The sequence below is a fragment of the Oncorhynchus masou genome, chromosome 24 (genome assembly GCF_036934945.1).
Source record: "Oncorhynchus masou masou isolate Uvic2021 chromosome 24, UVic_Omas_1.1, whole genome shotgun sequence".
Lineage (NCBI taxonomy): Eukaryota > Metazoa > Chordata > Actinopteri > Salmoniformes > Salmonidae > Oncorhynchus > Oncorhynchus masou.
This window is the reverse complement of record NC_088235.1, coordinates 4,735,335-4,750,342: the sequence shown is the minus strand read 5'-3', so window position 1 is coordinate 4,750,342 and position 15,008 is coordinate 4,735,335. Positions and strand designations below refer to the sequence as shown.

The window sequence follows — 15,008 nt, the reverse complement described above, 5'->3', positions numbered from 1 at the left end:
TGCAGCCTCACAGTGTTGTTGGGATTCACCATGCTTGATTCATATCACTCTGCAGGCTCACAGCTTTGTGTAAACAGATGATGAAGAAGAAAGGTTGTAATATATCCATAAAAAATTCATCAGAACTCACAACACAAGTGGGTTGTTAAAGTGAGCAATGGTACTGTATATCACTGTGTTCTCAGCAATGGATGCCACACACACACGCACACACGCACACACACGCGCGCACGCACACACACACACGCACGCACACACACACACACACACACGCACGCACGCACGCACACACACACACGCACACGCACACTTGCACACACACACGCGCACACACACACACACACACACACGCACACTTGCACACACACACACACACACACACGCGCACACACACACACACACGCACACACACACACACACACACAATCCTATTAAAGGTCCCACGCCATACTGTCGTTGAATCACTGCATTGGAAAACCTTGTTACATAATGCTAAATAATTAATGAGGAGCTGCGGTCTCTTGTGCCCCTGCTGTAAACTTTGAGGAACGGGGAGGAGGGGGAGGGACCATGTAGGTGTTTTACACACTAAGAGGAGATGCTGCTTACCCAATCAGCACTACTGTGTTAGTAAGGAAATGCCTAAAAATGGGTATAGTGTGCTTTGGAAGCATACACACTGAGTGTACAAAACATTAAACCACTTTCATGTAAAGTGCCCTGTTTAGGGGACCAGTGTGGTTCTGGTAACTGTTCCAACCGACATTTCCGGGTCTAAATTGGTCTGTGGACTCTGTAGATGGAAATGGCTTGCATTGAGTGGTCGCCCTGATTCTCACAGATACAGGAGAATGTTTCCTCTGCCTGTGTGAAGCAGGATGTGAAATCTGACACCACTTGATGCTGGGATGTCACTCCTTCAATTTCATTCGCTCTTCCGCCTGTCCATCAAGTCCTGGTTGAACCCGACATCACAGCCAGGAAGAAAACATATGCCTGGAATCCTTAGATTGTAAGGCAACAGGACAGAGTCGTTTGGTAACTTTAGAACATTCAGAGATCAATTTATAGCCGCTATTCTGAAAATAATCGAAAACACTTTCTAATTGTAAGCCCAGTAGCACTGCAGTTCTTGACACAAACCGGTGCGCCTGGCACCTACTACCATACCATTAAATATTTAAATATTTTGTCTTGCCTTATTCACCGTCTGATTAGCACACACACACACACACACACACACACACACACACACACACACACACACACACACACACACACACACACACACACACACACACACACACACACACACACACACACACAATCCATGTCTCAATTGTCTCAAGTCTTAAAAATCATTCTTTAACCCGTCCCCCTCCTCTTCATCTACACTGATTGAAGTGGATTTAACAAGTGACATCAAGAAGGGATCATAGCTTTCACCTGGATTCACCTGGTCAGTAAATGTCATGGAAAGAGCAGGTGGTCTTAATGTTTTGTACACTCGGTGTACATCAAACTATATGAATAATGAACGCTGAGATCGTGTCGTGTTTGCATGAGGGAGAGCCCAATACATAGCCCTGTACATAGCCCACCTATATTTTAGCCTCTTTCCAACTACCTCTTTCCCTACTGTATTTAAATTATTTATTTATTTTGCTCCTTTGCACCCCATTATTTTTATTTCTACTTTGCACATTCTTCCATTGCAAATCTACCATTCCAGTGTTTTACTTGCTATATTGTATTTACTTTGCCACCATGGCCTTTTTTTGCCTTTACCTCCCTTATCTCACCTCATTTGCTCACATCGTATATAGACTTGTTTATACTGTATTATTGACTGTATGTTTGTTTTACTCCATGTGTAACTCTGTGTTGTTGTATGTCGAACTGCTTTGCTTTATCTTGGCCAGGTCGCAATTGTAAATGAGAACTTGTTCTCAACTAGCCTACCTGGTTAAATAAAGGTGAAATAAAATAAAATAAATAAATATCCTGGTATTGATATCATGGTACTCATATCCTGGTAGTGATATCATGGTACTGATATCATGGTACTGATATAATGGAAGTGATATCGTGGTAGTGATGTCCTGGTAGTGATATCATGGTACTCATATCCTGGTATTGATATCCTGGTAGTGATATCCTGGTAGTGATATCCTGGTAGTGATATCATGGTACTGATATCATGTTACTCATATCCTGGTAGTGATATCCTGGTATTGATATCCTGGTAGTGATATCCTGGTAGTGATGTCCTGGTAGTGATATCATGGTACTCATATCCTGGTACTGATGTCATGGTATTGATATCCTGGTACTCATATCCTGGTAGTGATATCATGGTACTGATATCATGGTACTGATATAATGGTAGTGATATCATGGTATTGATATCCTGGTAGTGATATAATGGAAGTGATATAATGGAAGTGATATCCTGGTAGTGATGTCCTGGTAGTGATATCATGGTACTCATATCCTGGTACTGATATCATGGTAGTGATATCATGGTATTGATATCCTGGTAGTGATATAATGGAAGTGATATCCTGGTAGTGATGTCCTGGTAGTGATATCATGGTACTCATATCCTGGTACTGATATCATGGTAGTGATATCATGGTATTGATATCCTGGTAGTGATATAATGGAAGTGATATCCTGGTAGTGATGTCCTGGTAGTGATATCATGGTAGTGATATCCTGGTATTGATATCACGACTCTGATATAACGGTACTGATTGCTGACAACATATATTCAAAACAAAAAAACATCTTGTACAGAAGCATTTCACCACAGGCTGCTCTGTCTCCTTGTTTCTATATTCAGACAGCAACAGACGGGTTTACAATCTACTGAAAATGCTATTTTAATACTTAAAGATTCCATTAAAAAAACAATTGCATTTCTTCTCCTCTGAAACTCAATACATTATCTTTCTTAAGGGGATCAACTCTCCGTCCTGTGACAGAAAGCGCGAAGTGAGTCCCAAATCGCCTCATATTCCCTACGTAGTGCACTACTTTTGGCCAAAGCCTTATGGGCCCTGGTCGATAGTAGTGCACTATATACAGTAGGTAATAGGGTGCCATTTGGGATGTATTCACAGTGTAGTGTTATTCCATATCCTCAGGACTAGATGAGCCAGCTGATGAGACAAGGGCAAGGGGACTCCCTTTACAACACAGCAACACTATTGGACATTATTGTATTTTTTGTTCCTGTGGCTTCTCTTTCTAAAGTCATTATTTATGAGCCATTTCAATGAAAGCCTTTGACACAGAAACACTCAGTATCGATTAGCAAATCAGTACTTCTAGTATCCGTTTACCCGTTTGGGATTAACATTTATTTGGGTGGTGGTTGTCCCAAATGGCACCCTATTCCAGACCCTGGTGGTTAAAAGTAGTGGACTCTATAGGGAATATGGTGCCATTTGGGACACACTCCTTGGTTGGTGGAGAGATGTGTAATAGAGGCCTGTGGGGTCATCGTTGGTGTGTGTAAATCACCTAACAAAACCAATATATGTTCAAGGGGCTGCATCCCAAACGGCACCTTATGGCCTACACAGCGCACTACACAGCGCACTAGCTTTGCCCCAGTCTAAAGTAGCGGTGCACTGTATACAGATGCAGGATCTTAATTTGATCACCCTGAATCACCCAGATGCAATGCAGGAAATTTAAATAAATATCAAATAATAATCATATCCCTTTACTTAATGGGAGAGGACATGCCCGTCAGTTTCATGCTCTGCAGATTCATATTCATGTTTAGGCCCCTTGCTTTTTTCAATTTTTACTAACGACACGCCACTGACTTTGAGTAAAGCTAGAGTTTTTAAAAAGCCAGAGAGTCTATGTATGTGAATGACTCAACACTATTACATGTCAGCTACTACAGCAACTGAAATGACTGCAACACTCAACAAAGAGCTGCAGTTAGTTTCAGAGTGGGGTGGCAGTTAGTTATCCCGAAATATTTCTAAAACTAAAAACATTGTATTTGTAACAAACCACTCACTCAACCACATACCTCAACTAAATTGTGTAATAAATAATGTGGAAATTGAGCAAGTTGAGATGACTAAACTGCTTGGAGAAACACTAGATTGTAAACTGTCATGGTCAAAACATATTGATGCAGTAGTTGCTAAGATGGGGAGAAGTCTGTCTATAATAAAGTGATGCTCTGCCTTCTTAACAACACTATCAACAAGGCAGGTCCAACAGGCCCTAGTTTCTACCTTCTTAACAACACTATCAACAAGGCAGGTCCTACAGGCCCTAGTTTCTACCTTCTTAACAACACTATCAACAAGGCAGGTCCAACAGGCCCTAGTTTCTACCTTCTTAACAACACTATCAACAAGGCAGGTCCTACAGGCCCTAGTTTCTACCTTCTTAACAACACTATCAACAAGGCAGGTCCTACAGGCCCTGGTTTCTACCTTCTTAACAACACTATCAACAAGGCAGGTCCTACAGGCCCTAGTTTCTACCTTCTTAACAACTCTATCAACCAGGCAGCTCCTACAGGCTCTAGTTTTGTGGCACCTTGACTACTGTTCAGTCGTGTGGTCAGGTGCCACAAAAAAAGGACTTAGGAAAATTGCAATTGTCTCAGAACAGGGCAGCACGGCTGGCCCTTGGATGTACACAGACAGCTAACATTAATAATATGCATGTCAATCTCTCCTGACTTCATTACTACTTTTATTTGTGAGAGGTATTGACATGTTGAACGCACCGAGGTGTCTGTCTAAACTACTGGCACACAGCTCAGACACCCATGCATACCCCACAAGACATGCCACCAGAGGTCTCTTCACAGTCCCCAAGTCCATGGGAGGCACACAGTACTACATAGAGCCATGACTACCGGGAACTCTATTCCACATCAGGTAACTGATGCAAGCAGTAGAATCAGATAAAAATACACCTTATGGAACAGCGGGGACTGTGATGCAACACAAACATAGTTACAGACACACACACACACGCACAGACAGACACAGACACAGGCGCACGCACACACACACACACACACACACACACAGACACAGACACAGACACAGGCGCAAGCACACACACACACACACACACAGACACGCACAGACAGACACAGACACAGGCGCACGCACACACACACACACACACACACACAGACACAGACACAGGCGCACGCACACACACACACACACACGCACAGACACACACACACACACACACACACACACACACACACACACACACACACACACACAGACACAGACACAGGCGCACGCACACACACACACACACGCACAGACACAGACACAGACACAGGCGCACAGACACACACACACACACACACACACACACACACACACACACACACACACACACACACACACACACACACACACACACACACACACACACACACAGACACAGGCGCACGCACACACACACACACACACACACACACAGACACACACACAGCTAATAGGGATCCGTAACAAATACAAATACAAATATCCTTTTACTTAATGGGAGAGGACATGCCTGTCAGTTTCATGCTGTATAGATTCATCTCCTTAATGGGAGAGGACATGTAGATCTCAGGGTGCAACACTTGTTGCTGACGACCAAACTAAATTCTTCGGCTGCTCCATGTTCACTACATAATGAGACCGCCATCGTTGAAGCGTTTCTGGTGATGTCAAAAATGAGTGGCGTTGTACCAAACAAAGTAATCAGCGATTAGATCATTGAGAACCATTCCCGAGAATTGATTTTCTAAACATAGCTTTACCCAGTGTGTGTTGTAGTTCTGGCCCCAAACGACCAATCGTAACGGGTAGAATGTGTTTGCGTTCTAGAAATCACCGGGGAGGAACTCAGACGTCTGTGTGCATTTGTAATGGATTTTGTAGTGCATTTGCTTGCTGCTTAGACTTCTGCCGTGTAAAAAAACATGTGACTGCCCTCCTGGAACGTTGGGCCACAGAAAGCTAGCTACACATCGATAGGTCAAATCAAATCAAATCAAATGTTATTTGTCACATACACATGGTTAGCAGATGTTAATGCGAGTGTAGCGAAATGCTTGTGCTTCTAGTTCCGACAATGCAGTAATAACCAACAAGTAATCTAACTAACAATTCCAAAACTACTGTCTCATACACAGTGTAAGGGGATAAAGACATCGATAGGTTTAGGCTACTACTTGATACTAGATATTTCCTATACCTATCTCGAGGTTGATCCAATCGAGCCTATGAACGAAAGTTTACAACGCACATTTGAAGTCGGAAGTTTACACACATTTAGGTTGGAGTCATTAAAACTCGTTTTTCAACCACTCCACACATTTCTTGTTAACAAACTATAGTTTTGGCAAGTCGGTTAGGACATCTACTTTGTTCATGACACAAGTCATTTTTCCAACAATTGTTTACAGACAGAATATTTAACTTATAATTCACTGTATCACAATTCCAGTGGGTCAGAAGTTTACATACACTAAGTTGACTGTGCCTATAATCAGCTTGGAAAATTCCACACAATTCTGTCATGGCTTTAGAAGCTTCTGATAGGCTAATTGACATCCTTTGAGTCAATTGGAGGTGTATCTGTGCATGTATTTCAAGGCCTACCTTCAAACTCACTGCCTCTTTGCTTGACGTCATGGGAAAATCAAAAGAAATCAGCCAAGACCTCAGAAAAAAATTGTTGACCTCCACAATTCTTGTTCAACCTTGAGAGCAATTTCCAAATGCCTGAAGGTAACACTATCATCTGTATAAACAACAGTACGCAAGTATAAACACCATGGGACCACACAGCCGTCATACTGCTCAGGAAGGAGACATGTTCTGTCTCCTAGAGATGAATGTACTTTGGTGCGAAAAGTGCAAATCAATCCAGAACAACAACAAAAGGACCTTGTGAAGATGCTGGAGGAAACGGGTACAAAGTATCTCTATCTACAGTAATACGAGTCCTATATCGACATAACATGAAAGGCCCGATCAACAAGAAAAAGCCACTGCTCCAAAACTGCTATAAAAAGACAGACTATGGTTTGCAACTGCACATGGGGACATTGATTGTACTTTTTGGAGAAATGTCCTCTGGTCTGATGAAGCAAAAATAGAACTGCTTGGCCATAATGACCATCGTTATGTTTGGAGAAAAAAGAGGGAGGCTTGCAAGCCGAAGAACACCATCCCAACAGCGAGAAGCACAGGGTGGCAGCATCATGTTGTGGGGGTGCTTTGCTGCAGGAGGACTGGTGCACTTCACAAATAGATGGCATCATGAGGGATGCACATTTATGTGGATATATTGAAGCAACATCTCAAGACATCAGTTAGAAAGTTACAGCAGCTTGGTCACAAATGGGTCTTCCTAATGGGCAATGACCCCAAGCATACTTCCAAGTTGTGGCAAAATGGCTTAAAGACAACAAAGTCCAGGTATTAGAGTGGCCATCACAAAGCCCTGACCTCAATACCATAGAAAAGTTGTGGGCAGAACTGAAAAAACGTGTGTGCACAAGGAGGCCTACAAACCTGACTCAGTTACACCAGATCTGTCAGGAACGTATTGTGGGAAGCTTGTGGAAGGCTAACCCGGAAACATTTGACCCAAGTTAAACAATTTAAAGGCACTGCTAACAAATACTAATTGAGTGTATGTAAACTTCTGACCCACTGGGAATGTGATGAATGTAATAAAAGCTGAAATAAATCATTCTCTCTATAATTATTCTGACATTTCACATTCTTAAAATTAAGTGGTGACCTTAATTTACCTAAAACAGGGACTTTTTACTCGGATTAAATGTCAGGAATTGTGAAAAACTGAGTTTAAATGTATTTGGCTAAATTGTATGTAAACCTTCGACTTCAGCTGTCGGTGCACAGGTCGAGAAACACATTTGAGTAATCAAGGTGACAGACTGACACTTTCAACACTGCCTTTGTGGTGTCATTTCCTATTCAAGAGAGAGAGACTTTGTCATTTCTTCAAACAATCATCTTTATTCAATATCAATTAATTATTGAAAAAAACGAAACCATCGACCCAACAGTCCTGACTGAGAGAGCCTAACGGATAATGATAAAATATAGGACTTAAAAAAACGCTAAGTAAGACCTGTTCCAACTCCCATAAGCCACCATGGTTATCTACACAGGATGATGTTTTACCACCAACCTGGCTTAGTTTCCCAGATGCCAGGAAGATGAGACAATGAGGCGTTGTTCTAAACTTATCCAGACTGTCTCTATCTCGGGTCACACACACACACACCACATCTTGTCTTGGAAATGACAACTTTAGGTTTTTATCACCAAGACATTGTCAGCTCAAGCTATCTCTAGCAAAACCCATTTCCCTTGAACCATGCATCCAGTCTAACTGCAGGAAGCTAGAGTGGTAACCATCTCTTTAACAGTTGCCAGCCCAAGCTTCAAAAAGACTCCTCTCAGTTAACTCAGAAAGGGAAAGAGAGAGAGAGAGTCCTAAGAAGCTTACTCTATTTCATAAAACAACCATTTGGTGCATAAATATAACATCATCTTGTAATCCTGATATCACACCTTGCACAATCTTGCCTGCATCTAGCTGATCTAAGTGTAAATCATTAATTCAACAATTGAAAAACAAGTTTCTATTGGACAAATGTTTATCCCGCTTCGTTCCGTTTAAGAATCGGTTTTCAACAGAATGTGCGGAATGAATACACCCCTGATCACAGGCAAACACAGTTCACTTCCATAGCAGCCACAAAGAAACAGCGTGATCCCTTTTATTGTTGTATAATTCCTTCTCGCATCTACGCACTCTCCTCCTCTCACCTTTTCCCTTCACTTGTGGACTTCAGTGCACGACACATCAGCTGCCTTGGACCAAGCATAAAAACCTTAATAAGCCAAACCTTCATATCGTAACCGCTAACAGCTACCCACTGCTTAGATTTTTGGCACCATTAGCTAACGTCAAGTCAACATACACTACCGGTCAAAAGTTTCAGAACAACATTCTCAACTTTTGACCTGCAGTGTAGCTACTAGAATTAAAATGTTAGTAAACACGCTACAATCATGCAGTACAGTGTATAGTTAAAAAGCAGTTAGCAAGCAGGTTGAGCAGTGAGTTTCACCCCCTCAGTGGGGACACTTCAGGCAGAGTAGTGAGTTTTATCCCCAAGTGGGGACACTTCAGGCTGAGTAGTGAGTTTCACCCCCTCAGTGGGGACACTTCAGGCAGAGTAGTGAGTTTTATCCCCAAGTGGGGACACTTCAGGCAGAGTAGTGAGTTTCAGCCCCAAGTGGGGACACTTCAGGCTGAGTAGTGAGTTTCAGCCCCAAGTGGGGACACTTCAGGCTGAGTAGTGAGTTTCATTCCCCAGTGGGGACACTTCAGGCTGAGTAGTGAGTTTCATCCCCCAGTGGGGACACTTCAGGCTGAGTAGTGAGTTTCATTCCCCAGTGGGGACACTTCAGGCTGAGTAGTGAGTTTTATCCCCAAGTGGGGACACTTCAGGCTGAGTAGTGAGTTTCACCCCCTCAGGGGGGACACTTCAGCCTGAGTAGTGAGTTTCACCCCCTCAGGGGGGACACTTCAGGCTGAGTAGTGAGTTTCACCCCCTCAGGGGGGACACTTCAGCCTGAGTAGTGAGTTTCATTCCTCAGTGGGGACACTTCAGGCTGAGTAGTGAGTTTCACCCCCTCAGTGGGGACACTTCAGGCTGAGTAGTGAGTTTCATTCGCCAAGTGGGGACACTTCAGGCTGAGTAGTGAGTTTCATTCCTCAGTGGGGACACTTCAGGCTGAGTAGTGAGTTTCATCCCCAAGTGGGGACACTTCAGGCTGAGTAGTGAGTTTCATCCCCAAGTGGGGACACTTCAGGCTGAGTAGTGAGTTTCATCCCCAAGTGGGGACACTTCAGGCTGAGTAGTGAGTTTCATCCCCAAGTGGGGACACTTCAGGCTGAGTAGTGAGTTTCATCCCCAAGTGGGGACACTTCAGGCTGAGTAGTGAGTTTCATCCCCAAGTGGGGACACTTCAGGCTGAGTAGTGAGTTTCATCCCCAAGTGGGGACACTTCAGGCTGAGTAGTGAGTTTCATCCCCAAGTGGGGACACTTCAGGCTGAGTAGTGAGTTTCATTCCCTCAGTGGGGACACTTCAGGCTGAGTAGTGAGTTTCAGCCCCAAGTGGGTGTGTGCCTGCATGTCTATATGGACAGCTCAACAGTATATTGGCTAAACCAAACTCCTGGCATTACACCTTCCTCATTGTTATGGAGGCCCAGTTTGTTCTTTACTAGCCTCAAATAAAAATACAGTATGCTGAATCAAATGAACCCCACAACCATGCCTGAGGGCTCAATTTATTCATCACAACTGTCCACATAGTTACCTTTGTTAATTAATACCTGGTCTACATACTGTACCTCCCTTAATTCATTACAACCTTGTCTCCATAGTTACCTTTATTCATTATAACCCTGTCTCCATAGTTACCTTTATTCATTATAACCCTGTCTACATAGTTACCTTTATTCATTATAACCCTGTCTCCATAGTTACCTTTATTCATTATAACCCTGTCTCCATAGTTACCTTTATTCATTATAACCCTGTACCATAGTTACCTTTATTCATTATAACCCTGTCTCCATAGTTACCTTTATTCATTATAAACCTGTCTCCATAGTTACCTTTATTCATTATAACCCTGTCTACATGGTTACCTTTATTCATTATGACCCTGTCTCCATAGTTACCTTTATTCATTATAACCCTGTCTACATAGTTACCTTTATTCATTATAACCCTGTCTCCATAGTTACCTTTATTCATTATAACCCTGTCTACATAGTTACCTTTATTCATTATAACCGTGTCTCCATAGTTACCTTTATTCATTATTATCCTGTCTCCATAGTTACCTTTATTCATTATGACCCTGTCTCCATAGTTACCTTTATTCATTATAACCCTGTCTCCATAGTTACCTTTATTCATTATAACCCTGTCTACATAGTTACCTTTATTCATTATTATCCTGTCTACATAGTTACCTTTATTCATTATAACCCTGTCTCCATAGTAACCTTTATTCATTATAACCCTGTCTCCATAGTTACCTTTATTCATTATTATCCTGTCTACATAGTTACCTTTATTCATTATAACCCTGTCTCCATAGTTACCTTTATTCATTATTATCCTGTCTACATACTGTACCTCCCTTTATTCATTATGACCCTGTCTCCATAGTTACCTTTATTCATTATAACCCTGTCTACATAGTTACCTTTATTCATTATAACCCTGTCTACATACTGTACCTCCCTTTATTCATTATGACCCTGTCTCCATAGTTACCTTTATTCATTATAACCCTGTACCATAGTTACCTTTATTCATTATAACCCTGTCTCCATAGTTACCTTTATTCATTATTATCCTGTCTCCATAGTTACCTTTATTCATTATAACACTGTCTACATAGTTACCTTTATTCATTATAACCCTGTCTCCATAGTTACCTTTATTCATTATAACCCTGTCTCCATAGTTACCTTTGTTCATTATTATCCTGTCTCCATAGTTACCTTTATTCTTATAACACTGTCTACATAGTTACCTTTATTCATTATAACCCTGTCTCCACCTTTATTCATTATTATCCTGTTATAGTTACCTTTATTCATTATAACCCTGTCTACATAGTTACCTTTATTCATTATAACCCTGTCTACATAGTTACCTTTATTCATTATAACCCTGTCTGTTACCTTTGCTTGTCTGGAAGACAGTATGTTCCAACTGCTAATTGTTTTTCAACACATTGCCATGCTCGGCACTTCTGGATTTGAACCAGGGACTGCAGTGATGCCTCTTGCACTGAGATCCAGTGCCTTAGACCGCTGCGCCACTCGGGAGCCCAGATTCTACTCAGTGATAGATATTTGTCAGATTGACGGAAAGTGTCCAACAATCTGTTTATCCCAGAAACATCTACTTTTTCCTCAGACTGTACGTTCTTTCTACAGGTCATGTTCCAGGAGATGCCCTGAATAAACGTAGCGCTTCACCAGTCAATGTCAGCATCTCTTCTACAATCATCTGTTCTTTTCCCAAATCAATCCCATCGGATGCTGTAGCTGTACCCCTTTTCCCAAATCCAGAGTGATCTCTGCATCGGATGCTGTACCCCACACGGTAGCTGTACCCTTTCCCAAATCCAGAGTGATCTCTGCATCCAGATGCTGTACCCCACACAGTAGCTGTACCCTTTTCCCAAATCCAGGTAGTCTGCATCGGATGCTGTACCCCACACGGTAGCTGTACCTTTTCCCAAATCCAGAGTGATCTCTGCATCGGATGCTGTACCCCACACGGTAGCTGTACCCCACTACAAATCCAGAGTGATCTCTGCATCAGATGCTGTACCCCACGGTAGCTGTGCCCTTTCCCCCAATCCAGAGTGATCTCTGCATCGGATGCTGTACCCTACACGGTAGCTGTACTCTTTTCCCAAATCCAGAGTGATCTCTGCATCAGATGCTGTACCCCACACGGTAGCTGTACCTTTCCCAAATCCAGAGTGATCTCTGCATCGGATGCTGTACCCCACACGGTAGCTGTACCCTTTTCCCAAATCCAGAGTGATCTCTGCATCAGATGCTGTACCTCACACTGTAGCTGTACCCTTTTCCCAAATCCAGAGTGATCTCTGCATCGGATGCTGTACCCTACACGGTAGCTGTACCCTTTTCCCAAATCCAGAGTGATCTCTGCATCAGATGCTGTACCCCACACGTAGCTGTAATCCTTTTCCCAAATCCAGAGTGATCTCTGCATCGGATGCTGTACCCCACACGGTAGCTGTACCCTTTTCCCAAATCCAGAGTGATCTCTGCATCAGATGCTGTAACCCCACACGGTAGCTGTACCCTTTTCCCAAATCCAGAGTGATCTCTGCATCGGATGCTGTGACCCCACACGGTAGCTGTGCCCTTTTCCCAAATCCAGAGTGATCTCTGCATCGGATGCTGTACCCCACACGGTAGCTGTACCCTTTTCCCAAATCCAGAGTGATCTCTGCATCGATGCTGTACCCCACACGGTAGCTGTACCCTTTTCCCAAATCCAGAGTGATCTCTGCATCGGATGCTGTACCCCACACGGTAGCTGTACCTCTTTTCCCCAATCCAGAGTGATCTCTGCATCGGATGCTGTACCCCACACGGTAGCTGTACCCCTTTTCCCAAATCCAGAGTGATCTCTGCATCGGATGCTGTACCCCACACGGTAGCTGTACCTCTTTTCCCAAATCCAGAGTGATCTCTGCATCGGATGCTGTACCTACACGGTAGCTGTACTCCTTTTCCCAAATCCAGAGTGATCTCTGCATCGGATGCTGTACCCCACATGATACATACTACTTGGTCCGGGCCTGAAACTAACCATTGAATTATTCACTGTATTTTACTCACTGTCACAGGAGAGAAGACTATGGTGAAGTTAAGCCAAAGGCCACGCTTCCTTGCCACACCTCCTCTCCCTCTCTCTCTCTCCCTCTCTCTCTCTCTCTCCCTCTCCTCTCTGTCTATCTGTCTCTCTGTCTCTCTCTCTGTCCCTCTCTCGCTCTCTCTCTCTCTCTCTCTCCTTCTCTCTCTCTCTCCTCTCTCTCCTGTCTCTCTGCTCTCCCCTCTCTCTTTCCTCTGTCTCTCTCTCTCTCTGTCTCCCTCTCTCCCTCTTTCCTTCTCTCTCTCTCTCTCTCTCTCTTCCCTCTCTCCTATCTCCTTCTTCTTCTCTCTCTCTCTCCTCTCTCTCTCTTCCTCTCTCTCTGTCTCTCTCTCCCTCTCTCTCTCTCTCTTCTCTCTCTCTCTCTCTCTCTTCTCTCCTTCTCTCTCTCTCTCTCTCCCTCTCTCTCTCTCCCTCTCCTCTCTGTCTATCTGTCTCTCTGTCTTTCTCTGTCTATCTGTCTCTCTGTCTCTCTCTCCCCCTCCCTCTCTCTCTTTCTCTCTCTCTCTCTCTCTCTCTCTCTCTCTCTCTCTCCCTCTCTGTCTATCTGTCTCTCTGTCTCTCTCTCTCTCTCTCTCGCTCTCAATTCAATTCAATTCAATTCAATTCAAGGGGCTTTATTGGCATGGGAAACATGTGTTAACATTGCCAAAGCAAGTAAGGTATATAATATATAAAGTGAAATAAACAATAAAAATTAACAGTAGACATCACACATACAGAAGTTTCAAAACAATAAAGACATTACAAATGTCATATTATATATATATATATACAGTGTTTTTACAATGTGCAAATGGTAAAGGACACAAGATAAAATAAATAAGCATAGATATGTGTTGTATTTACAATGGTGCGTGTTCTTCACTGGTTGCCCTTTTCTCGTGGCAACAGGTCACAAATCTTGCTGCTCTGATGGCACACTGTGGAATTTCACCCAGTAGATATGGGAGTTTTTCAAAATTGGATTTGTTTTCGAATTCTTTGTGGATCTGTGTAATCTGAGGGAAATATGTCTCTCTAATATGGTCATACATTGGGCAGGAGGTTAGGAAGTGCAGCTCAGTTTCCACCTCATTTTGTGGGCAGTGAGCTCTCTCTCTCTCTCTCTCTCTCTCTCTGTCTCTCTGTCTCCCTTTCTCCCTCTTTCCCTCTCTCTCTCTAGCTCTCTCTCTCTCCCTCTCTCCCTCTCTCTCTCTCTCTCTCCCTCTCCCTCTCTCTCCCTCTCTCTCTCTCCCTCTCTCTCTCTCTCTCTCTCTCTCTGTCTCTCTCTCTCCCTCTCCCTCTCTCTATCTCTCTCTCTCTCCTCTCTCCCTCCTCTCTCCATCTCTCTCTCTATCTCCTCTCCCTCTCTCTCCTCTCTCTCTCTCTCTCTCTCTCTCTCTGTCTCCCTCTCTCTCCCTCTCTGCTCTCTCTCTCTCTCCCTCTCTCTCCCTCTCTCTCCCCCTCTCTCCCTCT

General features: G+C 43.3%; 1 protein-coding gene across 1 annotated transcript in view; it reads right to left on the bottom strand.

Annotated features, from left to right (window-relative positions):
* Positions 1 to 13,437, bottom strand: part of LOC135513369 (transcription elongation regulator 1-like protein) — a 131,458-nt gene extending 118,021 nt beyond the window's left edge. The window contains exon 1 of the mRNA XM_064936295.1: positions 12,843 to 13,437. Within this exon, the coding sequence (XP_064792367.1) occupies positions 12,843 to 13,437 (595 nt within the window). The remainder of the gene's footprint in view (positions 1 to 12,842) is intronic.
* Between the last annotated feature and the right edge of the window lie 1,571 nt (positions 13,438 to 15,008).